The 27,146-nt window shown below is 41.4% G+C and overlaps 1 protein-coding gene across 5 annotated transcripts in view; it reads right to left on the bottom strand.

The window, feature by feature from the left end:
• The window catches only part of ptpn3 (protein tyrosine phosphatase non-receptor type 3), a 44,821-nt gene that overhangs the window by 2,072 nt on the left and 15,603 nt on the right, over window positions 1-27,146 (bottom strand). For all 5 annotated transcript variants that reach the window (XM_018757207.2, XM_018757204.2, XM_018757208.2 and 2 more), the window contains exons 7-25: window positions 25,606-25,658; window positions 25,348-25,468; window positions 23,594-23,681; window positions 21,845-21,933; window positions 20,548-20,611; window positions 19,012-19,184; window positions 17,706-17,840; window positions 17,296-17,472; window positions 13,914-14,124; window positions 12,592-12,669; window positions 12,029-12,085; window positions 11,609-11,765; window positions 11,176-11,339; window positions 10,093-10,183; window positions 9,759-9,823; window positions 8,998-9,144; window positions 7,208-7,336; window positions 505-650; window positions 113-248 (exon numbers count right to left, since the gene is read on the bottom strand). In XM_018757207.2, coding sequence (XP_018612723.1) covers window positions 113-248; window positions 505-650; window positions 7,208-7,336; window positions 8,998-9,144; window positions 9,759-9,823; window positions 10,093-10,183; window positions 11,176-11,339; window positions 11,609-11,765; window positions 12,029-12,085; window positions 12,592-12,669; window positions 13,914-14,124; window positions 17,296-17,472; window positions 17,706-17,840; window positions 19,012-19,184; window positions 20,548-20,611; window positions 21,845-21,933; window positions 23,594-23,681; window positions 25,348-25,468; window positions 25,606-25,658 — 2,281 coding nt within the window. The remainder of the gene's footprint in view (window positions 1-112; window positions 249-504; window positions 651-7,207; window positions 7,337-8,997; window positions 9,145-9,758; window positions 9,824-10,092; window positions 10,184-11,175; window positions 11,340-11,608; window positions 11,766-12,028; window positions 12,086-12,591; window positions 12,670-13,913; window positions 14,125-17,295; window positions 17,473-17,705; window positions 17,841-19,011; window positions 19,185-20,547; window positions 20,612-21,844; window positions 21,934-23,593; window positions 23,682-25,347; window positions 25,469-25,605; window positions 25,659-27,146) is intronic.

Here is a 27,146-nt window from a genome sequence, read left to right as displayed (position 1 = left end):
TGTTCATCACCACACATGTGATGTTATAGCTGTAAGGTCTGTGAAGACTGGGGTTGATTATCTGCACATTGTGATATCTGCAACATGGTAGTTATCACAATTTATACTTCACCGATGTCTGCACCATCATGGCTCTCTGGTCTCGCAATCTCCTCACAAGATCCAGGGGGTACACAGGTTGGCCCTTCTCAATTAGCTTCATTGCGGTTTCCATGGTGATAAATACACCAGTTCGCCCAATCCCAGCACTGCAGGGGAGGAAGTGTTGAAGACAGATTAAAAAGGTCTATTGAGGAATTGAATCTGTCTTCAAGAGCTAAATTCTATCATGTGCATAAATGGGAACGTGCTCATGTATTCTTTTCCTCATACATTTGGACTTCAGCAATGCTTTCTCCATGAAAAACTATATACAAAACATATTAATGGGATTAACTGGAAACATGGGAGTGTTTTTGCATGAAAACCTTGTACAAAATGTTGCTTCCTTCCCTGTAACCTTACCTGCAGTGGACCATCAGAGGCTTGGCGTCAACCAGCTTCTGCTGCACACAGGTCACAAAGTCCAAGAAATCCGAGGGGTCATCAGGCACACCGTGGTCTGGCCACGCCACGTACTGCAGATGGCTAACTGCACGCTCTTCCCCCGTCTGCAAGGGATGTGTCCATCAAAAAGAAATCTTGAAGTCATTCATAGAACAAGGTTTAAAATGTTATACTTCTTGAAAGGCCAAGTGCAAAAGGACTCAATTCCCATCATATTTTGCCTGTTAAAGACAATCAGCATGGAGATGGACGAGACAGCCAAGTTTGAGAGATGCGACATAGTTGACGCTTCTCAGGTGCTTTGGTCACAAAGACTGCTAAAATATTCAGCACTTTCAACCCTGCTGAAAATCATAACAAAACATACCAAACAAGCCACACTGGTAAAGCAATCACAAGTTTACAATTAACTGGACCAACATGTCCTTTTCTTGACAGATGCAGCATCACAGAGCTTCAAAACACTGGTATTTGTGGTAGGACTGCAGCGTGGAAGCTTTTTTCCCCATTTCATGTGTCCACTCGTTTTGCAACTATGCCCTTTGCTAGAGGTCCGCATCCTTGACCTTGAGTATTTCAACTGTATGTTCGATAAAGATGAGGAAGTGTATGTAATATCACTCGCTTCATTACTATGACTTGATGAGGTCACATTTCAGTAGCTATTCGGGTTCACATACTTTTTCCCTCCAAATTGTTTGTGCTTCATTCTCACAGCGGTTATCTTGGTCCAACCATCATTTAGCATGGTTACAAAATGATGCCATTTCAAAGGACAAGGTCCATCCTATTACAGAAACAATTTCTTCATGCTGCCCTCATAGTTCAAGATAATAATGTCTCCCAATTCATATTCAGCTAAATGTATTTCAATGGTTTCATGAACCCCTGTATTGAAAAAAAGTAAATGTCAATTAACCTTTTTTAAGAATATTCTGAAGTACATACGTGGCATATTTCAGCATCCTTCGTTCCTCAAGGAACTACTTTTCTGCTAGATTTAAATGATACAATAACCCATCACATGCAGTACAGAACATATACTACTGTCCTGAAGGACTGAAGCTGTTGTCAAAGAGTGGAACTATTGCTAATATTTCTATACTGATTACTACACAGATTATTTTGTAAAATCCCTATGAAAAGCTTTCATTATAAGTATGAAATTTTCCTAAAGGATTTAGCCCTCAAGTAACAGCAGGTTCACACAAATTAATCACATTTTAATATTAATTTCTGCAATCTTCCAGTCAACAATAGTTGCATTGCTCACCCACATACAGATATCTTAACAGCATGAGAAATGTAACGAGTCCCGTGTTTGCATTTCACATTCTGACAAAGCTTTTGTTATCATGGAGCAAAAATCAGTATTTTAATTAGAAGTATATTTACATTTATTTATTTAGCAGATGCTTTTCTCCAAAGCGACTTCCAATGAACTCTATGTAGTGTTATTAGCCCACACACCTTATTCACCAAGTTGACTTACACCGCTAGATACACTACTTACAATGGGTCACTCATCCGTACACCAGTGGAACACACTCTCTCTGTAACTCACACACTATGGAGGAACCTGAACAGTATGTCGTTGGACTGTGGGAGGAAACCAACGCAGACACGGGGAGAACAAGCAAACTCCACACAGACTGACCAGGGATCGAACCCACGTCCTCTTGCACCACCCAGGTGCTGAGAGACAGCAGTGCTGCTCGCTGTGGCACCGTGCCGCCCAATATTTTGTAGTATTTAATAATACTACAAAATTTAAGGAATGTTCAGAGTACCACAACTCCCAGATTACCAACTACCCAAAACAGCCCATTTTTTCCTCTAATGAATTATTAATATTCAAACAATAGCACATTTATTTTCTCACACATATTCATTATGTTATGCTACAGAAGTTGGCCTAATCACAGAGCTACTTCAGTACATTTAAATTTTGACTACAGTCATACTCCGAGGTATCACTATTCATGTTATGAAAATTTCACTAAGGAGAGTTTCTTCGCATTTGTGAGGAACAAATTTGGATTTCACATCTAGTGACAGCATTAAGTTCTTAAACCTCCACTAGTTCTTGTTAGTTTCATCTCTTACTGTCTCAGTGCTCATGGCCCCGTTTGGACTGTTCAAACCTTGTTCACGGAGCGTCACTTCATTTGCGTTGTTTTCATTGATTCCTGTTGCCTTTACTCTGTTTGGTTTTTGCATTAAAGACTGAATTATTACATAAAAATGTAATATAATATGTATCTGTGACCTTTTAGTGAACAGTACCAAATAGCTCCGAAAGTGATGAATGAGCACCAGTACACAGCGATACAGTATTACAGTCATTATTGAAGGGAAACTACACTCTTGTGTTCATAATTAATGTTAGTTATTGAACTTACTGTGTCCATTTTAATGGACCTTGGTTATATTTTAGCATAAATGGGCGTGAGTTCTGAGGCTCAAGAACAAATTCTTTTAAAAAAAAAAAAAAAAAAAAAACCCAACCCTGTGAAGGGTTTTTCAGGAACAAATTATCTTTGTAAAGAGGGTGAAGACTGTACATAAGAATACTTGTGTGTCACACATTGCAACATTAGATTGCTGTGAGTCAGCTAATGACTTTTTTCAAATTAATCTCCCTATTTCTGAGTTTCTATGAAGGAAAACAGGAAGCTCTTTAGGCGCTCTGATGAGATAAACTGTTGGGTAGTGGACAGAATGCCTGGGCTTCCTGCGCCCTGCTGGAGCTGCCGTCTGGTGTCCTGCTTTCCACACTCTTGGATGGGCCCTAGCCAGGAGAGGTTAGGGCATAGAACAGATGGAGTCAAGCTTCAGCAATTTTAGAACTTGGGTGTGCTCGTAGCGTGTGCATGTATGTGTTTACGTCCAAGGGTGTCTCAGAGTCTACTTTTGCGGATGTGTGTTTACTTTATCCACGGGCCTGTGTATGTGTTTGTACGGATGCGCTTTTGTCAGAGGATAGGTGTGAGAGAGGGTGTTCTTCTTTGTGTGTGCATTTGTGTGTAGGCGTGGAAACTTGGAAGAAAGCGGGTCCAGTTGTACATCACTATGCAATTGCAGCATGTTATTGTAATAAAAGGACATGGCAGCCTGGCTTAGAAACAGTGCTCCTTTCCAAAAGAAAAGAGGAAAAAAAGCATGACACTGAAGTGGCTATCAGGAGTATTTACCTCCTGTTTTGCTTGCAAACATCATCATACTCCTTGAAAATCAAACAAATGTACAACAGCAGATGAACTGGATAGGCATATTATTTGATTGTTAAGAATGATGACTTAATTAGGAATGCTTCTGAATAACAAAGTGAATATTTTATGAGATTTGTGAAGACCAGTGCATCACAAACATCTGTCAAGGTCACAGGAAGTTGCCTTAGGCTGTAGAGAAGGAACTGCGCAGACTGAATATTTTAAATTCTAGAACGACTCTGTTTTGATGTGTGGTTGGATTCTGATTTGATGGTCGCTATAATCACTTGAAACCTACTTGATCAGTTTAAACACTTCAATCAGTAGGAGTAAATCGGTGTTCTAACAACTGGGTAGCTGCTGAGAACACATAACCTGACTGCTTAGCAACTGTATGGAGACTGGTTCCACCCACACTCCAGTAACTATCAAGTCACACTTGCTACTGGACTCCATAATTACAATCTTTCTATGTCACGGTATGGATTGCTGGATACTTACATTACATCACCTGTTACATTAGAGGTTGGTTAAATTAAATAAATAAATAAAAAATTAATTTGACGGTTCCACTGTAGAATGGGGAGTGCAGCGGTGCAGCAGGTTTAGCCGGGACATGCTGTGGGGTTCGAGTCCTGCTTGAGGTGCCTTGTGATGGACTGGTGTCCCATCCAGGGTGTGTCCCCTCCCCCTCTTGCCCTCCTGTGCTGCCAGGTTAGGCTCCAGCTCGCCACGACCCCGCTCGGGGACAAGCGCTTGTAGACTCTGCGTGTGTGCGTGCGCATTGTAGAACGTAAAATTTTTACGTATTGAACCCTTTCTTTCTGTAAAATAATGACCCAGCTAGACAAATGGTATTGATGTAATAATTACAATAAAATAGATACACTTACATCCATACATCACATATTGGGGTTAGTTCATTCTATGAAAGGACCCTGTTAAATGAATTATCGCTGTGAGGGGATCGAAGTAGTAATATTTCTTACACAAACAAAATAAATGGTTAGCACAAAAAATATATCTCGCACACACAGGCTCCCAAGCGGGGTCGCAGCGAGCTAGAGCCTAACCGGGAAACACAGGGCATAAGGCTGGAGGGGGAGGGGACACACCGAGAACGGGATGCCAGCCTGCCACAAGGCGACCCAAGCAGGACTCGAACCCCAGACCCACCAGAGAGCAGCACCTGGCCAAACCCGCTGCACCACCGTGGTCCCCCAAAAAATATATCATGTAAAATTAATTAAAATACAAAAACAAAAAGTTTTTTTTTTTTTTTTTTTAAACGTATGGCAATATATAATATTCCTAACAAAAACAATTATTTTTAAATTGTCTTATAATATTATGCTGTTGTTAAGAATTAAATTGTCATCATGGAAGTAAAATAACTGCAAAATGGGCAAATAGCTTGTGTTGAATAAAAAGTCCTATGTATGATGGGAAAAAAAAAATTTCATAAGCCGTTGGAATTATATGAGGGCTGAGTTTCGAATAGAAGAGGACATACTGTCATTGATGAATACAACGTTCATAAGTTATTCTGCAACAGATGCCAGACTGAAGTTCCAAATACAGCATCATACAACACTGCTACCATACACATGCTAGCTTTATGCTCCAGACTGCGCAATAAGATAGGCTGTGTGCCTACTTAAAATATCAGCAAAACCCTTCTGATCAATAAAGCAAAGTAATATTTGTCAATGAAATGCAGTATTTGCTTAGCAAGAAAAGTACCTCGTCACTCTGTGACTATTATGTTCAGGGTATGTGTGTGTTACTACCATAAGGGAGCATTATGTCAAGTCTTCAAATTTCGGATGAATGCTCCGTGCTCTGGAGTCTTACGAGGGACACTTTTTGCATACCCTGTATGAATTGAGAGGATGACCTTCTGTGATTTGAAGAGCTCCAGAACAGAAGGGTCAACCACTTTCAGAGGCACAGCAGTCAACCTTCTTACTGTTCAATTATACACTCTTAAAGAAAGCACAAAACTGGCTTATGACTCAGCACACCAAGAATGATTGCCATAGCAACAGCAACAGGAAACTAAAAAGACAGAGGAAAAGGAGGAATTAGAAGACAAGTACGCTATTTTGCTAATAATGTGTGTTCTGCTATGCCAACATGCTAATATTAATTGTTCCCTTCCAGAGAAACTGAATATCATGGGATGCTGGGCTCTCCCTTAAAACATTTTAGTTATACATGGGCCTGCAGTCCCTTCTCCTCATCTTCCAGTTTCATTTGTATGCACCATCGGTGATACCTCCAGATCCAACAGCTGTAGCTGCATTCACCTTTTTCCATAAAACATTTTTTTCCTATTCAATGTGGAGGTTTAGGAAGTAAGGTATAGGAAGAGAAAAGCAGTAACTTGTATATGCATTTCAATATTCAGACAATTAAATGTGTCACAAGTCACCACTCCTCACAAACCTAACTAGTTGTGGTAGAAGTAGATGAATGTAAAAATGTTTTATTTTCAGTGCAGTTGCAATAATTTAACATATAACATTTAAAACCTTCCTCTAGAAAAGGCTCTGCATTCATCCTATTTAGTCCAAGCATGAAATGCTGCGAGAAACCAAACTCTTGTTTTATGGGAAACAATGACACAGAAAGGACAAAGTGCAGCATTTAGTGTTTTTTCAGGGATAGTTGTTTTACTGCACACAGTGATACTGTGTAGAACAAATATTACTGTAAAGCACTGTAGACAGGAACAAAAAAAAAATCAGTTTCTTGCATGGAGGTGAAATAAAATATTTAAAAAATACATTATTGTTGAATGCCCATGCTGCAAGAGATGGTGGGGGGGTGGGGCAAGGAGGAGGGACTTTGACAGAATTGGGGCTAATAACTGACTATTTCACCTTGTCTTACCAACAGTGAAGGGGACACGGAGACTGTCGCCTGAGAGTGAGGACAGAACTCAGGGAGATATGGCAACGAAAACCCATAGCACAGTACTTGCACCCAATGCAGGACAAGAGCACCTTCCCCAATAGTTCCCTCTCCCTGCTCCAGGCTCCCTCAGTAGCCTTATTCAACATGTGCGGTCTCAGATGGCATAGATTCATTAAATTTAGTGATAGCATGCCTCAGTTATAAGAATGCCTGGAGCGACAAACAACATAAGAGCATGCGTATGAACCCTTCTTATATTTACTCCTGTTGTTCACTTAAGTCCGTGCAGCTTACACCAGCGTAAGACTGTTCGGTATCATCTAAAATGGTTGTTTACGTGACTGAGGACCGTGCATGTAAATATGCATTTCCTTACACGACAATACTTTAGAGTAAAGGTGTAATTTGCTGCATTTCCAGGGAGGACTTACAGGGAACACATGGGGTCACATCCATTAACATCTTATCAAGAAATACCCTAGTTGCGGTATCCGTGAGTGTCTAATTATGTGCGGCCCGTGTGCCCCTACCTCAGTGTTGGTTAGCACGAGTTCCCGAGAGACGTACGCCAGGTTGCACTCTTCTGAGTGGCAGCGCACCTGCAGAGTGCCGTACTTGAGCAGCTCCGGGGGGTCTGGCCAGTACTGGTGGCATTTGGGCTGAAATATAGAATATAATTCCGTTCAGTTCCAAGGGGTGTATATGTGGGTATCACAAAAAACTGGCTAAGCTCCCCAATAAATAACTGAGTAACAGTGGTACTGTACTCTCTCCCCGTCCCAACTCACAATGGTGGGTCCTTCTTAACATGCAGCATAATACAATTACTAAGTCAGCAATAACAGCACCACTGAGGACCGTGTTATCCCTCAGATTAGCGAAATAGGCCTGGGTAGCTAATCTTTTACATGGCAACAAGTAGCAGCTGATTACATGAGATTTTATTACAAATAATATGCAAATTACTGAATATGATCTCATAACTACATCACGCATATACACAAAAGGTCACAGTACCAACAGCAATACAGTTTGAAATAATGTTACCTAGTATCATACACTTTAGATCAGGAGTGATTACACTGGTATTTCTGAAAAGGAACACTCTCACAAACACACAAGATACTCATATGTCCATTTCATAACATATGTATTTCCGGTGTGAATTTCAAGGTGCCCTATGGTTCTTTTTTTTTAGTTTCCACCCAGGAGGCCACATACTTACACCTCAACGCACTGTACATAAAAGTAAACCTTGGCACCTCTTACAGTTTTGTAATAATATAAGACTAATAATATAAAACTTTCTGTGTTTGAAGGCAATAAAACAGTTCTTTACTTAACAGACATTATGTTGTAAATGTGGCACCCAATCACCTCAAATTCTGTTTTAAATGAGGATTGGCAGTAATATAACTTAACAGCAAAATGAATGGCCAGTTCATACGTATTTGTGCATATGCGTGTGTGAGATGCATAAAAGCTTTTTTTGGTAGTTCATTTTGCTGGAAGTTATACTACTACTTCAAACTACTCCAACATTTTAATCCAAACTCTGTCCAGAATTCCTTACATTTTACATATTTATAAAGCTGGGCATTTTACAGTTACTATAGCTCATCTCCATCATTTGCCCAACCCATCAGTAAACTTGTATTTGACCAGAACATAAAAATGGACAGAATACAGACATATAATGTATAGGGGAGGCTTTTTCCACCTGCCCAAAATATCCAGAAGGTCATCAATTTCTGTCACAAACGCTCTATTGGGTGGAGGGGGTGTCACATCCGTTAAGCACAAACTTATCCCAATCCTAACCGCAGAAAGCTAGAAAACGCGAGCTTGAATACAAAAAAGTCTGGTGTCCCATGTTAAGTGAATGAAAAAACAAAGAGAATCAAATGTCTGCGTAATGATGGTGTGGGTCTGTAAAAGCAGGGGCCAGGATAAAGTTCAATTTGTTGTCATTTCAGCAGGCTCTACATGAAATTAAAGCACTTGGGTTATTGTTTGGCCAGTCCGTTGCTGTTTCCTAGCAACCGACAAGCCAGATTCCAGACTATGGTGCTCTCACCGAGGGAGCCGATGTCCTTGGGTAAACCTTCAGCCACCTCTCGGGAACACTGCTGTTTGTCTTTTACAGGGACAATCGTATATGTTCCTCGTCATGCATAACCCAGAGTGTCCATGCAGGTAGGGGAACTGGCTATGTATTTGCTATAAGACCACTGTATAATCACATACGCTTTTTGGAATGCAGTGGAACACCTCAATAGTCTGCTCAAGTAAGGCACGTGTAAGGCAATGGTGTACCAACCCGGCCCCGCTCCGTCAGGGTGGTGAGCATGATGATGATGTGCACTTGCTGCTCCCAGACAGCCTGCCAGAAGTGGCTGCAGGTGTGAGGCAGGGGCCCCTGACTTGCCAAGTAGTGGTTTGCTACTTCAGCAGCAGGTACCTCCATCTGCAGCACAGAGCAACATTACATCTACCATGGCGTTTGGAAGACCTTTCATGAAAAACTGAAAAAAAGCCCAGTGCCATACCTGACTAGCAGTCTAGTAGTCACATAAATCATATGCAAAACTCTGCTTGTCTTCTGTATGCCTGTACTGTATGCATGTGCTGTATATGGAGAACCTAAGAAACTTTAGTGGAACTACAGCTAAGCATTTTATCCTGCAGAGTATTCATCATTGTAATACTGGCTGGAAACAAATGTATTTCATATTCTGGTGTATAGTGTGTGGTTTTTCATCCTGCTAAAAAGTTTAGTTTGCCCTTGTCAGACAAATCAATAATACAACAAATGTACTGGAAACACCACTAATGAATATGGCAAGATAACACGTGCTATGCTTTGTAAAAACACACGTCTATCAGCTGTACCAATACCCTACAAAGCCATACATAAAAATATGGAACCTGAGTTTTTTTTTTTTTTTTTTTTTTTTTTTTTTTTTAAAACATGAGCAGAAATACAAAGTTTCTACTTATGTTCTTGTGCACATTGCCTATTAAAAGCACAGTCCAACTTGTCCCATTGCTCATACTGATGTAGATAAAAATATTAACTACCTTAACGTGACTGGCATTAAGGTAATCATCGTCGTTATTTTCCAACACCACTCTGGTGGCATCATCTGAAAGAGATGACAGAGATGACAATCGCGCCCTTACTTAAAATGCATAAGGAGTTTTGACAGACATTATATGTAATGAGTCAGATGCAGCGACATTAAAAACATATAATTTTGCTAGGTAATGTTCAGTGGAAACAACATCTTCTATCAGAGTGACTTGTTTTTGGGGACAAATAAAAGTCATTGTGCAACTTCCCTATAGATTTAACAAGCACACAGATTTACAACTATGCAGCTGGAGAGAACTGCAACAGCCACAGCAGTCTTACATGGCAATACATCTTTGTATCTATTCTTTTCCATATTCTGAGACAATCTTGCAGTATGCATGGACATCCCAGGTTTTTTCCTGTAGAGTTGCTACAAAAAAGGAAAAATATGAAAATATGATAACTGATCATCAATTTGACATTTTGCACAAATATCTTAAGCTCATACATCTGAAATATTTCTAGATGTTCCAGGAAAACTGGTTCTTCTGTAATTTGAGGAATCATTATGCAAAACGAATTCAAATGGCCTTAGACATGTCTAGATAATATTTTAGTTAACTCGAAAGAGAACCCCTGCCATGGCATCGTCTTGTTCCACCCTCATCCTATTTAGCACAGCAGGTAATGTGGTGGATAAGGACACAGAGTTCTGAAAACTTCTGTCAAATTTGAAGAGGGGTCTAGGTGATCCCTTTGACAAAGGCACTTTAATTTTTCACATAAACTATCCAATTTATACATACCAATATTACTACGCATAAAACACCAAACAACATGAACAATTACAGTTAATAATTCATTGGGTCATCAGCAGCCTTTAGCACTATGAACACTGTGACAGGTGACCACTTAAGACAGCTGTATTTCTGAAGGAACACAGCCACTTGTTATTGAGGAAGGTTTTTTAAAAAAAAAAAAAAAGCTGAATATGCTGCTCAGGTTTGTTTACGCATTACTTTTAAATCTAGGTGCACACTATATACAGAAGGAAAAAAAAAAAAAAAAAAAAAAAAGCCTTCCAAAGAGAGAGCTCTGTGTTGTTGTCCATGTGAGCCCCACATGGCTGCAACATGGTGGCAAGGCAGAAACAACACAATTTACAATTTAAAAATATGCATATTTCATGCGACTGACCCTGAAGTAAACCTACGCGTAATCGTTTCGATTCTTACATTACGGCATGACTTCAGATTACAGGTGTTCATTATATTGAGATTTTACGGTACTTTTATTTGGTGCATCTCAGACTTGCCCCATATAAACCCACTGACTATAAGCAACAGCAGTTACGTTTATGTTGAAAGATGCACTATGCCTTGACATCCAGGCTGGGCCAAATGACGCCGTTCGTTTCCTGACCTCGAACTGAATGAGAAGAGTTCCAGTTTGGAGGCCCCTCTTCAGATGTGCCATAGAGGTCTCCAGGCTCCCGCCATATTGTTCACTTTCTAGAAGGAGGGTGTCTCCCGGCAGCGTGAAGCCACTGTTGCATTTATCTTGAGGCTCTACTCGCAAACAAACTCCTGCAGTAGCACACAGTACACCAAAAGTGGCATGTAAAGGTTATTAAGGAACAGTAGCTACATGCATATGATATCTGCACATGAACTTTCCTAAACACCTTCCTAACAATTTATAGAAGTAGCCATAGCCAGAAAGTGTTTACTTCCTGTAACCTTTGTTTTTGGTTCAAAATATTCGCATACAGCCCAAAGATCCACCTGAGTATAGTAACATATGGAAAGGAATGCATACGTTCAAAAAGTCATAAAGCCAAGGTGCCCCCCATTACCTTTGCGTCGGATCAGCAGAGCAAGTTCCTTCGTGTGGGACTCACGGCTTGCTTTAATGAACATCACCACCTGGTCATGGGTGTGCTCAGATATGTCCCGTCCATTGATCAACACAATGTGGTCTCCTTCCTTCAGCTGGGGGTTGCACTTTCCAGCCTGCAAAGCAAACCGCAGTGGATTCAATGGCATTAGGTGTAGACTTTTGCCCGATGTGAAAAATATCATTAAATAGCTTGCAAGTCCTACAGAAAGAAAAAATGCATGTGTAATCCAGCCAGCCTTATCCAGCAGACCCTGTTTCTACTTACCTAGACCTGAAAACAATTTAACAAGTTTAACAAATTACAGGAGTGCAAAGCGATTTACACAGACTTGAGGAAATTAGTTTGGTTTTGTCAGAGTTGGCACGGTGCCCTTACCGGGGAGTCTGGGCTCACATGTGATATCACCAGAGGCATCTTTTGGTCAACACCACCCTAGGGAACACATTGACCATCAAAGCACAGGCAACTCATATCAGATGAACAGTACTTTGGGGTGCAAAAGCATTAAGGGTTAACAAAATCAGAATCAAGTACAAAATAACAACATACAGTATGTAGAGTGACTAACACAGCAATTAAGACAAATAGGGGGCATAACAGTTTAACCTTATAAAAGCTTTAAGCATTCAATTTGCAGTAGTGCTTTCACAGTTTAAAGTACCGTCAAATGGAAGCTATTATGGAGGTCGAAGAACTGCAGCACATTATTATTAGTGAAAAAGTAAATCCTTGTATTTCACGACCACAGAAGATCATTACAACACATCTAAAATGACAGCATTTACAACAATAAGACCTTGATGGATGAATAAGACCATTCATTTAGCTTGCAATAATAGTGGAAAACTTCACTTTACTGACCTCTGAGAAATTTGCATATTACTGTGCACACATTATTATGATAAACAAAGAGGATGTCAGGCTGAAATCACACTCACTTTTACATTGAACCCAAACTTGCCATCCTTGTCAGGGGCTATTCGCACAAGCAACAGGTCCCCTTCCACCTCCTCATTCTGGGAAAACAGAATGGGGCAAACAGCAATTACCAGTAGAATAACTTGGTTTCTTCTCACTTCTCATATGGTTTCCAATAAAACTAATCCTAAAAAAGGGAAAAAATAATACACTGGGTTCTTGTGTTATAAATGCTAGAGTCACTGCATTTTTGAAGATAATTAAATCTATTTTTTTCCCCCACTAATCTCAAGAGTTTGTGTGTTGTCAAGCAAACTTCACTTTCCTTTCTGCACCCCACCATTAGTTGGCCATAAAGGCCATCCAAACAGAATAGGGCTCAGAGTTAATGTTCAAATAAGTCTTATCGTATATTTGTAATAAAGCTACAGCCAAGACTTTGACGTTACCAACCCACTGAATAAATCAAATTATGTCTATATTTTTACATTAAGTTATCTGTAAAGATAATAAAGCAAACTGAAAGTGACTAGATACTGACAAATGTTGCACATTTCAAGTTAACAACAGGTAAGAAAGCTCAAGTTCTGCGACAGACTGGCATTCCATCCATGGTGCTCCTTGTGTCACACCCTCCGTTTCTGATCTGGAAGAAAGTGCTCCTGCCTAGGATGAGTGGTTGATGAAAAATTATAGCTAATTTTCAATTCATTAAATGTTTAACAAGCTTTATACAGAATCTTATACTCCTTTACCAGTAGGCAATAAATTCTCCTGGGAACCTGTAGGTACTTTCTACTGATCCTGTATTATTACTACTGTGAGCACTGAACTGTAACAGTACTGGGAAGTCACAATGGTGCCAGGACTGTTTATAATTAATGCAATATATCACTGCTGCAGTGATACTGTTTTTGGTGTACCAACCTTATTCCAGTAAAATTACAACTTCTACATGCTGCACCTTCAGACACAATACTGCGAAAGCTAGGTAACGATCACTTTGTTGAGGTACTCTGAGAAATAGCTAAAATAACGGTCAAGCCCTGGAGATATACACTGCCTTCAATAAGTATTCAGACCCTTACAAACAACGTATTTCAATTTTGAAAGAATTCTCTCGAATTCAATTCAATTTATTTTACAGAGCGCTCTTCTCACGCAGTGACACAAAAACATCATCATCTTAAAGGAATTAAACATTCTGAGTTTATGTGCTTTAAAATAAAATAGCACAGACAGTGAAACTTCAATGTACCACCTATGATTCAGTAAAATGAGTGCAGCGGTCAAGGGATGGAATATTTTCACAAGGCATCGTGTTTGTATTGTAAGTACTGACCCTGTCAAAGTAATATGAATCCCGGTCAGACTTCTTTTCCTTTGGGGAAGGTTCATTCTCCGGGAGCTGGTAATCGAGTTCACTCGGGATGTGTGACACCTGTACTGGCTGTATGGGCTTTGTTGGGTCCCAACTGCTTGGCTCAGACAAGTTGATGGTATGCTGGATGTCAGGTGACACATCTTTTTCGTGATGGCCTTCAGGGCAATTCCTTTAAAAAGAAATAATAGAGGTGAAAATAAAAAGGGAAAAAAACTAAACATTGTGGACCTTGAACCAAAATTAATTTTATCCCAGTTTTCCTCACTTCTCTTTGCCAAGAGATCCCAGAAGCTATTTAAAAACATTTCCACATGAGACAAAGGAATCTAAATTTGAAATCAAATTCACTTAGAAACTACATCAAGTCCAAGTAATTTACTTCAAAACCCAAAAGGATCTAAACTAAGAACATACCAGAAAAAGGAGTTATATTTAGTATTAGGCGCAGACAAAATTAGAAGAGGGTATTGTACTGCAAATGACAGCAGCACACTGTGGAGCTGTGTTCCGTACCCATAATCTGAATGCATATTGGCTCGATTTGTTGTTAACATCGTCCGTCTGACCTGTTCACAGGTCGTCTTTCAGGATGTGGGAGAAGGTGCACCTGCTGCATGGTCTCCAGTGCAGATCCAGATAGATTTTCGGCTGTGAACACTTGGGGTGTTGCCAAGGTAAACAGAACAAGCAAGGAAGGCTGCAGGGCTTCCATTACAGTGAATAATGAGAAGCCTGTGGGGGCTGGATACTCCATCTACAGGACAATCTCTGCGCACACACTGCAAACATCCTCGAGGAGAACCGATTCACTACAGATCTGTAATACATTAAGTTAACTAGAAAATCACAAATACATATATTAACATATTTATAATGAGCGGTGGGGCAATGAATTTTATGGCCAGGCTGCTTGACGGAGGAAAGATATTAAGGGCCAGAATGGTGAGAAACGATATAAACACTGACATCTAATTCGCCCTGGTCTTAAATTATTCATACGTGTTAAACATGAAATAATAATACAAAAAGACACACAATATCATGAGCTAAAACAATGGCAATTTTTAACTCCCGACACTTTGCGGATCCACTGGATATATGTATTCAAACACAGCAATGAAGAAAACAGCTGGAGACACAGTCTTGAGTCACAACACTGCTATGGGTTCATTATAAACAAAGCATCGACTCCATAGGTAAAAACCTAAGCCACAATGTGTGTGCAGATGGTAAGGTTACAACAAACTCATTTAGTTTGATTCTGCTGGGATGCAGGAGCAAGTTTACATGTTAGCTGTGGAATATTGCGATACATTCAGTACATTTTTACAGTTCCAATACAGTACAACCAAGTTGTTTTCCCGTTGCCACAGAAATGCTTCAGTATGAATGGGATAAATTATCCTCCGAATTCTCCAGATGCCTTTTTTAATAGTTCCAAAAATCTATTTCTGTTAAATATGGAGTCTCTATGAGCATTTACTTTACTGACTGATGCATTATGAAGCGGTATATTTTGAAAATTAAACAAATATGACATTTTAAAATACTTTGCTATATGACAAAAGAATTTTAGATGAATAAACTATTAAAGAGCCTCTAACAGTGCCGTTTTGTTTCTATTAATAACATCATTAAAAAAAATAATTTCATGCAATTTACGACTGACACTCACTAACTCACTGTCATTAACACATAAAATATAATTACAAATCAGTCATATTCAGCATATGTAAATTATTAAACCTTTCCTGGTTTCCAAAATCATTAGAGCTGTAATAAATGTCTACTGATGAAATTACAGAGGTATTAATTTTGGCATATTGCAATTTAACAAATATTCATGCCGTAAAAAAGTGGATGTTGCGCAAAGAAAATGTTTTATTCTAGTACAGCTGAATGTAGTCCAATACTGTATCTCCAAATTCTATACATTACCTAGTTGTCTCCCCAGAATTTATGTTACATGACATGGAACTGCACACAGTTATGACCAAAACCATCTACATAAATCGTATGAAATGTCCTCACTACAGCTCTTAAAAACCATGCCTATAGGGTGTTGTTCTGCATTTCCACTTTTGACTCCAACATGTTTTTTAGGGTAGGCAGCACTGGTGCCTCATAGCTCCTGGTCTGTGCATTTGGACATGGATTTATATCCGGCTTGGTCTACTCTTTTTCCATCCCACAGTAAAAGACATTGGTTTCAGGTGTTCTGGTAACCCCTACTTTGCCCTTTGCAACTGAGTGAAATTGTCCTGGGACTGACTGGTGCTCCATCTAGGGTGGACACTGCCCTATGACTCTTGGACAGACTCCAGACCACTGCAACCCTGCATTAGGACAAGCAGTTATTGTAGATAATGGATGGATGCCACTGTATTTAATGTAGGGCTCCTATAAGTCCTCTAAGAGCTAACAAAAAAAAAGCTGTGACAGTATTTTCACGATTCAGAACATACATAACAGACAAACTTCATTTACATCGAACCACTCTGATGGTAGCACATTATGCATCTTGATGGCAACTCATTTGACAAAGAAAATCTTTACAAAGTTTAGAATAACGTTTTAGTTGGGTATGTTCTGGGCTATTTTAGGTGATCTGAGACAAGATTAGTGCTGGTTTCTGATAAGAAATAATAGGAATAGTTTTTCTGGTAAACAGGCAGTTGCCTTAGGAATTGATTTTCAGGAACAAATTAGCTTCAGATACTCGGCTACTGATATACTTAGTTTCTGCTTTTGCAACACTGGCACAAAAAGAGATACAGCACATGTTATACGATCCACGTTTTGAATTTGAATTGTTAAATCTATTAGGCTTGAAATATTTTCACACAGTCTAGTGACATAAGTGGTTTGAAAATTTTTTTTCTCCAACACAGAAATGTAAACGGAGAAATCATACTCGTGGTATTTGCTTTTACTGGTCATCTGTCACACATAAAGTGTGGTAAGAAACATTACAATACTCGTAAAAGTCCTAAACAACATAATAGTATAACTACTGAAGTAACTGTGTCTACTCTAATGGTATTTGGTCATATACCACTATATCATACACCAATTACCATTGAAACTGATGGTAATTACATCTTTGATGTAGGAGAATTCACATTATAAACAGTTCTACAGGAACTAATTACCTTTGCAAGGTGTGGGAAGACTAATATATATTTTATTTATATTTATATATATATAAAATATATATCTCTTTTTTTTTTTTTTTTTTTTTTTTTAAACACATACACGAACAGAGGGCAAAGTGCCTGCGCTCCGAAAGTTCAAAAGCAGAAATTCCGGTGCTGGACACAATTTTGTTTGCTAGACTTACATCTGAGTGGCAGTAAGGTCTCCTGCAGCATCACTGTCACTTCCACTCCCAGCTATGGAGCGCCGGTAAGTGTAGAAGACATCCTCACTCTCCGTGATATAACTCATCTCACTGGCCAGGTTGTCCATGGATGAGGGACGGGGCTTGCGGATATTGTGCCTCAGGCGGGGGCTCCTCCTACAGAAGCCATTCAACCACTCAAGTGAGAAAAATACTTGTTCATCGCAACAGCCTTGCTGTAGAAACAGTAGGATGACAAAGGTCTCACTTCTCGCAGTGTCTTCAAAATATAATGGAAGGACACGAACCTCCAAAACAAGCATCATGAAAAAGCCACATCAGAGCTGGGAGTTAAATAGAAGATCAAGTGAACTGGATGCAAGAAAGAGCTTCATCCGTGTAACTCTCACCAGCTGGGTGTGGTTGGCGGCGAGCGGGACGGAAGACTCTTGGTCTCTAGGTGCTCTCCTGACAGTGACCTCCTAAGCACTGTCTTCCATGCCATGCCACCCATGACCCTTCGCATGATCTGGCTGTTCAAGGTCCTGAAGCCAAAGTAAAGTCAGGACATATGTGTAACTCGGGGGTTCTGCACAGTACTGAGCATAAGAGACACATTAAAAAGAGCAAAAGGACATTTTCCACTTACTCGGTGCCAACTGAACACATTGACAAGCCTAAGTCAATATCATATGGGACTGAAAAACATGCACACAATGTCTACAACTGCTTGTCCCAGGCGGGGTCACGGCGAACCGGAGCCTAACCCGGCAACACAGGGTGCAGGGCTGGAGGGGGGAGGGGACGGATCCAGCATGGGATGCCAATCCGCCGGAAGGCACCCCAAGCAGGACTCAAATTCCAGATCCACCACACAGCCGGCCCAGGCCAAACCCACTGTGCCACCGGACCTCCCAGGAATGAAAAACATCTGCTCTGAATTTACATATTTATATATGTCTTATTATTACACAAATATGTATACATATATATGACGTATACATATTTGTATATGTGCTTTAAATAAATGTTGTTAGTTGACACCTTGTTAGGCTTGTGCTGTAAACCACTAACAGCTTTTTTCCCCATTTATAGAGTTGGGTAATCTTTACAGCATCAATTCAGGGTAAAGACCTTGCACAAGGTTATTAGAAAGGAAGGGGGGATTCAAATCTGGATCCTTCCAGTACAAGGCAATGGACTGGACCTCTATGCCGAATGTCCCATGCACGTTTTCTAATTACAGTGTACAGATATCACGTGCACCCAATACCATTCATCCAATTTCAATAGCTGCTTGTCCTGAGCAGGGTCACAGTAAACTGAAGTCCATCCCAGAAGCATGGGGGGTGTACAGTCTGGATGGGAAACCAGTCCATTGCTGGGTAATACACCCAATACCATTATTGTGAATAAGGAAAGACATCTCAATATAGAGCATAATAATAATGTCAATAATTGCTATAACTGCATAACAACAACAACCCTAACTTGGAATCATTTTTAATCATTTTTAAATCTTATTTAAAAGCTTGTGTGACACTTAAAATAATTCGAATTTTTTTTTTTTTTTTTAAACAAGGTGAATCAATATAGTTGTTAAAGTGTATATAGATTGAAGAGAGAGAAAAAAAAAGAAAAAAAAAAATCAGGTACACTGTGGTAATAAAATCAACCATATAAAGATATGAGCAAAAAGGAAGAGTTCCAGCTCACTTTGCAGGGGTTTTAGATTTGAGGGTCCAGTGTTGCAGTAGGACCTTCTTGTCTCGTGGTAGAGAGGTGTCAGCCTGGAAGAAGGTATGGTGCTCCACGCAGGACCTCCACAAGTTCTTGCAGGCCCTGTAGTTGAGCATGGTGAAGGAGATGGTGCAGTCCCGGCACTCTCTCTGCGGCGGCACAACAGCAGTTGCACATGGCAGCAATGTCAGAGTTGGCACTTCAAATCTCATTAACCCATCTACCAACAAGAACACTTAAAGGGCATGTAGACACTTTATCTTAAAAACTATGCTTAATGACACAAAAATAACTTAAAAAAAAAAAAAAAAAAATCACATTAAAAATGCACTCTGAACTGCAGTGCTAGTTTCTGCCTATCAGGTGACATTCTGATGGGGGAAAAAAAACAACGAATCTATGTGAACTCTTTTCCCATATAACTGAAATGTCTGTACCTTGATTAAAGTAATTTATGCTTTTTTAAACCTAAAGAATATTTACTAAAAATGAATTTTGCTGTATGGGGGTGCAGTGGCGCAGTGGGTTGGACCGGGCCCTGCTCTCCGGTGGGTCTGGGGTTCGAGTCCCGCTTGGGGTGCCTTGCGACAGACTGGCGTCCCGTCCTGGGTGTGTCCCCTCCCCCTCCGGCCTTACGCCCTGTGTTACCGGGTTGGCTCCGCGACCCCGTATGGGACAAGCGGTTCTGAAAATGTGTGTATTTTGCTGTTTTTTTTTTTTTTTTTTTTTTTTGGCTAAATATCACTCCAGATTACATCATTATTTTGTTGAGATATAATACATGAAATGATATAAGAAATAAGACATTCACAATGACATTTGAAAGAAATGTCGGGGTGTGTAGATAAATTTTGCACTTTTTGTTTTTTTCTAACGTTATGTCGTGCACCCATGGAAATGCTCAGGTTACCCTACACCCTCTGTCCAAGAGCTGTATTCTGTAAATTCAGTGTGTCCAGCAGATAACGGGGATCTGAGGACAGACCTGTGTGTGCTTGGCCAGAGCCTTCCTACATGTCCTTCCAATGTTTCCAACATTTATTTCACCTTTTCACTGCACTTTGCACTTTTATTATGCTAAAACACATGAGACCATATGTGAACAGTACTGTCGGAGCACACCATTACATGAGTGCTTCACAAAGACGAAATGTCGTCCTTTGACCAAGATCACGACCAGCACTGATACAGTTTATAACTCTACACAGCATGGCAACAAGCTGTAATTAACATACATACAGCTCTGTATTTACAGCCTCTTTACACACAACCTTCATTGCCCTGCAAACATCACATCATAGAGGCTATAAGAACAAAAATTAAAAAATGCCCTGAAATAGTGCAAACGTATCCTTATTTTGTGGGAAGTCTTCCATAAAATGTGTCAGTGTCAATAAAGCCTTTAGGATCTCAGACAGATGTTTTATTTTCATGAGGGGGAGTTTTCCCCACATTAAAATAGGCCCTCTGCAGTCCATCTGACTCTCACGTGGGGGGGGGGGAACTACTTACATGTTTCTCTTTCAAATGTATGAAGAATTTTTTCCTTTTGAAGGAGATCTTGATGATGCTGACCCTATAAAACCAATACATACGCTGTCATATCTTTATTCCTCCACATACTTCTCCACTTTCGAGTTTACAAATGCTTAGGCATATTCAAATCCTCTTTTAATTATACTGAAATCTCAGGTAGTACTTCTAAACTGAAACTAATTTAAACTTTTACTATAAAACAATAATGCAAATACATTTACATTTACTCATTTAGCTGACGCTTTTCTCCAAAGCAGGGGGGCCGCGGTGGCGCAGTGGGTTTGGCCCGGGTCCTGCTCTCTGGGGGGCCTGAGGTTCGAGTCCCGGTTGGGGTGCCTTGCGATGGACTGGCGCCCCACCCTGGGTGTTTCTCCTCCCCCTCCAACCTTGCGCCCTGCGTTGCCGGGTTAGGCTCCGGTTCGCCGCGACCCCGCTTGGGACAAGCAGCTTCAGTCAATGTGCGTGTGTGTGTTTTCTCCGAAGCGACTGACAATGTTTGGCTACTTACACTGATTTACCTGCTTATAATTAGTCAGCTATTATGACATGTCAATTTGTGGTCAATAGGTCTGATAAACCATTGGGTGTGACAACAGGAGGACTGAACAGAAACAGGTCGTACAACTGGCGACACACACAGTCACAAGGCCTTGACGTTGCCACCCCCCCAGCACAAAGGGCAGTGCGGGACACCGAGTCTCAAAAGCTGTCAGTCAAGTTCAAGTGGTTTTTATCGTCATTCCTCTGTGTAACTTGTGTAATATACAGTGGAACGAAATGTCGTTTCTCCAGAAGACCACGGTCACACAGAACAGTACGGAGGACTACGTAAAGTGCAATAAAATTAGTGTCATGATCCTGAAGTCAAATATTTGGGAACAAAAAAAAAAAAAAAAAAGCTTTAGAACAATTATAAGAAGGGTTAGCAATTATAAGCAAGTTATGCAGCTACTCCTCCTCGTGACGGAAAGTAACGAACTAACAGAATCGCACACGTCTGCAGCTAAGTCTCTCCGAGTCCTTCACCTGTATTAGCCTGTATGCACACATTGTTGTAGTTTCGATGACATACTTTTTTGGGGGGAAAAGCGTCTGCTAAGTGAATACGTGTCAATTATAATTCCTTGTAGGAAAAAACCAACTGAAATTCCGGACAGAAAGAGGAGGGAAGGCCTTGGCCTAACGCAGCGCTAGTGGCGTCACGCAGCGCAGCGCGAGCGGTGGGTTCACTTTAAGGGCGCAGCGGGGCGAGCGCGCACGGCGCGTGACTCACCAGGAGAAGAAGCTGGAACACAGCATGTTGCGGAAGACTGCGAGGCCGCTGGAGGCGATGCCTATCAACAGGTCCGCGTTGCTCGAATCCTGCCGAGAGAGAGAGAGAGAGAGAGAGAAGGACAGGAGACGTCGGTGTCTCTCCACCTGCCCTTCAGTAATCAGTTCAGACAGGACGCCTGCACTGATCGGACAGAAATCCCAATTGTACTGTACACACACACTAACAGAGTATTTTGCCTGGAGCCGTGACACACCGTCACAAAACGCAGCATCGTGTAACACCTCGTTTTTATCTCGAGCGCCAAAAATGGCCTTGGCATCTACCGCCAAGGCACGAAAAACTGCCTCATGTTGAAATTTAAACTTAAATGTGTTACACGTAGTAGATAAACGAGCGCGGTACACACAACAAAAGCAGTACCTCCACAAGGACCGGAATTTGGTTGTAACTCGTAACGCTACGGTAAAGTTCACCCACCGACTAGGTCACAATTAATAACAGCTTAAAAACAATTCAGTTATTCACGGGTTAGGTATTATTAAAACTATTAGTTAAAGCTAAACTACTAGTAGTACCAGTAGTAATGCTCGTGGCAAACTGACAAAATTGGTCACACACAAGGATGCACACATATGCACCTCTTAGCATTTATGCTCCATTTAAAATAGTATAATAACAGAAGCGTATATCTTTTTATTCGGGTAGTTTCCGTAAAGTTCTCAGACAAAGCGATAATACGTTTAAAAACGCGCCTCTCCCGCCTCCACAGCTCGGCTTCCTACATCACCTTAGCGCCTTTCGCTCCCTAATGGCGGAAAGTGGAACTGCAGGGTAGTTTTACTACAATTCAGGGCAAGTATCTCCAGGGTACTACATATGGAGGTGGAACTCGAACCTGTGACCTTTGTGCGCAGAGTTCTTTTTTATTAAAAAAAAAAAAAAAACAAAACAGCTGTAAAGGAAATGCAATTCCCAGTAAACAACCTTTAAAGTGTTCCTACCTTTGAGCAGTAACAAAACTAAAACTATTAAAATGATCAAAAGCAGATCTCTTACGCACTCACGATGGGTCTCGTTCATGTATGTCGATCCTTTTCGAATATGAGTAGTAACTATGATTTATTGACATTTCCCTGCAAGGGGATTACTCTTCACTGCCTTCCTGGAGCTCCATGTATCACGTCTCCAATATGTAGAGGACCTGATCAAGAGTGCAGTTCTCCTCAACCTCTAGCAACTTGGTGGTCCCACTCCTAAGGGCTCCAGAATCGAAAAGTCACAAAGTGTACAATCTCTGTTTTGGCTCCATTATGGTGGAATGAACTTCCTCTGTCCCTCGGAGCTGCTGAATCCCTTTCAATAGTCAAGAAGGGTATCAAAACACATCTCTTTCAGACATTTATCTGTTCCATAAATCTGCATCACACCACCCGTCACCATCACCACTCTATAGCCTACAAATTTTATGCGTAGCTCCTAGTATAAAATATACCAATAAAAACAGTGGTGTTGGACAAACAGACTGTACTTCTGTATGTTGCCTTGGAGAAAAGCCACTGCAAAATAAATAAACGTGACTGTAAATGTGCTTGAGGACACTTTGAAACGGAGGCAAATTCAACCCTTGGTCACTGCAGACTGATATTGACGTGAGCAAATCTGTGACCATAAAAATCTGGCCTCTACTGATAAATGGCCGTTTTATCTGTTAAAGACAATATGTCACACACTTGTGGAAACCCTTACCCTGGCAGAGTGCAGCTCGACGCCGTAGAAATCAAGAGTCCGCGCGATGTTCAGATAACAGAGCTCCGCCTCGGACTGCTTGAGGCCCCTGTGGGAAAGGGTAAAGGTCAAAGGTCAGATTTTTTTTGACATTATAACCATGCTTAGCAAGTATAAACAGACCTCTGTAAACATACGTCCCCTTTAATTAAATCAAAGTCTGGGTTACAGAAAAGTTCACCATGTCTCCTGTAACCACCAACAATCCTCTCCGATACTATGCTCTATAACCTTCATTTGCTTATTTTGCAATGTTATATCCAGAGCAGCGGGTGAGTCATTCACAGAAGAATGCGTGTATCTCTCCTGCAGCACATTATTTTTTTGCCTGCTGCCTAAACCCATCATTAGTCCCTCATGCAGACACATGCATATATAAAAATCGTGTGTGTGTAAGTATATACACATTATATCCATGTATGTATGTATATGTAGAAAGAACGGAACATTTTAAGAAGCAGCTGCATCACAAATGTGACAAAGTGCAGTGATTTTAAACGGTAACTAGACTCGTTACGTTGAAATTAACGACACGCCGAGTTTCTCGTCGTCGAACGCCGCATCGTTTAACCCGTCCGTGCCTTTAGGCGCGCGATCCGTGTTCGCACGCACGCGGCAGGAGCGGAGCAGCTGCGAGCAGCGCCCTGTTACAGCCTTACACCGTGCAGGGCGTGGGCTTTTTCACGGCCGGCCGAGGGAGGGGTTCTCTCGGCGGCGCTCAACAACACGCTGACTCACGCGCCGTTTATTTGGATGATCTCACAGGCACGTCTTACCAAATCTCCGTCCAGGCCTAAAACATCCATCTTGCGCATGGGGATTTGAGCACGCTTCCCAGATTCGGTATTACTTACGTTTAAGGTTAAAATATCCAAGCTGTTACACAGTTAAATTGTTTATGAGTCGTTCTGCATCAGGGAAAGCTACATCAGACATGGAGCCCTATCATTTCTTCTCAAAGATAAATTAACTGAAACTGGTCGTTTGAATCAACTTAATCCCTAAACTCATTTCGGAGGTCCCTTTATTAGGCTCTTTATCTGGCACTTGTTTCGGGAGCTAAATGACACAAAACGGAAATTTAGTCAAGACTCCAGCAAATGAAAGTCATTTTGCTGCAAGTATTCACTGCTCGGCAAAGACATAAACGCAAGATTAAATATCAGCAGGGCCAATTCTGCGGTTTCAGTGGCTGTATCTTAAGCCACACTGTTTTGATTTACATTTTCAAAAAGCTTCATTGATTTTTACATTAATGTAACAATAATACAGCAAAAAACGTACATTACATATAAACTGCTTAATTTCTCCCAATTTTTAGAAGATGATTCTGCACCAAGGCAGGATCTTGTAATAATGACTTGTCCCAGAAATATTAGTGTAATTTGCACTCTGAATTGAAAATAGAGAGTTTCTGGTAGAGGGGGTGCAGTGGTGCAGTGGGTTTGGCCTGTGCTTGCTCTCTGGTGGGTCTGGGGTTCAAATCCTTGCCTTACAATGGACTGGCATCCCGCCCTGGGTGTGTCCCCTCCCCCTCCAGCCTTGTGCCCTGTGTTGCCGGGTTAGGCTCTAGTTTGCCACGACCCTGCTTGGGACAAGTGATTTTAGTCAATGTGTGTGTGTGTGTGTGTGTGTGTGTGTGTGTGTGTGTGTGTGAGAGAGAGAGAGTCTTCGGAAATTGTCAGAAGTGCCGCTCCAAAACCAGAGCAATATACCTGTGCTGTGGGTGTAGAGACTCCACTTTGAATAGGAAGTCTTCATCCTGAGCGGGGAGGAAGCGCGACGCGGAGAGGTACCCCGGCGGATGCTCCGAGGGGCAGTGATCCCCAAGTTCAGCTGAGAATCAGCAGTTCAGGTTCACTGCACATGAGCACCTCCACAGGGGGGGGCCACACTTCTATAGTTATACAGCTATAATGAAGCTAGGAGCTGTCATATTTCGTACGAAGTGGGTCAAGCATGGTACAACTCACACTGGACGGCGTAGGAGGCGAGGACTACAGCAGAACTGAGGGGGCAGCTCAACCTGCAAGGCAGAAACAGAGGGGAAAAATGGTTCTCATCAAAACAGACATTCCAATTGTGTATTCGCAGCCATCTAACGCCATCAATGGTTTATTATAATGAGCCAGCTGGAGCAAAAGTATGAGAATCACAGCAGTTACTCTTCGCTTTACTTGGAAACTGAGAACGCACTCTATTCTGTAATATACCAGCTGTCTTTTTTTCTGTAAAGGTGATGGAAGTCAGGGGGGTGCGGCGGCGCAGTGGGTTGGACCGGGTCCTGCTCTCCGGGGGGTCTGGGGTTCGAGTCCCGCTTGGGGTGCCTTGCAGCAGACTGGCGTCCTGCCCCGGGTGTGTCCCCTCCCCCGGGTGTGTCCCCTCCCCCTCCGGCCTTACGCCCTGTGTTGCCGGGTTAGGCTCCGGTTCCCCGTGACCCCGTATGGGACAAGCGGCTCAGACTGTGTGTGTGTGATGGAAGTCAACTCAATTTCTTCTAAATTCTCTTAATTACTTGCTCTTTCTTCAGTTATTTCAATCACATACTGTACTTCAGTTGTTCTTTCAACAATCTTATTTCTTCTGTTATTTGATGGCTTTGGTAAATGACAGAGAGCCTAAATAATAAAGTTTCTGTATGCACACTTAAAATCTCTGGATTTGACGATGTGCACAGATCTTAGTCGACATTAAGACTTCTTAAAATTTGTAAGTGCGCACACACACATACATCGCCCCCATAGGGGGTCGCGGGGAGCCGGAGCCTAACCCGGCAACACAGGGCCCAGGGCTGGTGGGGGAAGGGACACACCCATGATGGGATGCCAGTCCATTGCAAGGCACCCCAAGCGGAACTCGAACCCCAGACCCACCGGAGAGCAGGACCCGGTCAAACCCACTGTGCCGTGACGCCCCCCTTAATTTTCAAGTGGCCTGAGAATAGCGCTCTTCTGTGTGTACTGTGCCGATCAAGAGACGCCTTAACAGGCGAACATGGCAAAAACCATCATCCCCAGGTGACTGTAGGTCATTCATCCATGAAATCGCTTTGTAATGTGAATTTTATCAACTCAAAGAGGTTACTATGATTTTCAATGGTAAAAAAAATTGTATGCAGTCCTGACCATCAAAATGACACCCTCTTAAAGTTTAAATGTGACCAATCCCCACTAAAATGGACAGTTACTTCATTAGTTATCATATCACAATATAACAAGGAAGTTTTCCCTATTAATCACTCTGCAATACTGCTTGGTTGTTCACCCGCGCTCATTCAGCTCTTTCGTAGCTGTTGTGTATTGCGCCTCGAACAAAGCATGGGTTTCCTCCAGGTGCCCCGATCTTCCCCTCAGTCCTCAGGTGACTCTAAACTGCCCGCGGTATCTAAAAGCCACAATCGATTTCACTAGACGACCCTTAGGATGTACAGCAAGGAGCCAGGAAGCGTGATAAGGAATTGGAATTATGACGGATAATTGCAGGCTTAAACTAAAGGGGAAGAAACAGTATTTTA

This window comes from Scleropages formosus, chromosome 8 (genome assembly GCF_900964775.1).
Source record: "Scleropages formosus chromosome 8, fSclFor1.1, whole genome shotgun sequence".
Classification (NCBI taxonomy): Eukaryota; Metazoa; Chordata; class Actinopteri; order Osteoglossiformes; family Osteoglossidae; genus Scleropages; species Scleropages formosus.
The sequence above is the reverse complement of the archived record's forward strand: the minus strand, read 5'-3'. Positions and strand labels throughout refer to the sequence as shown.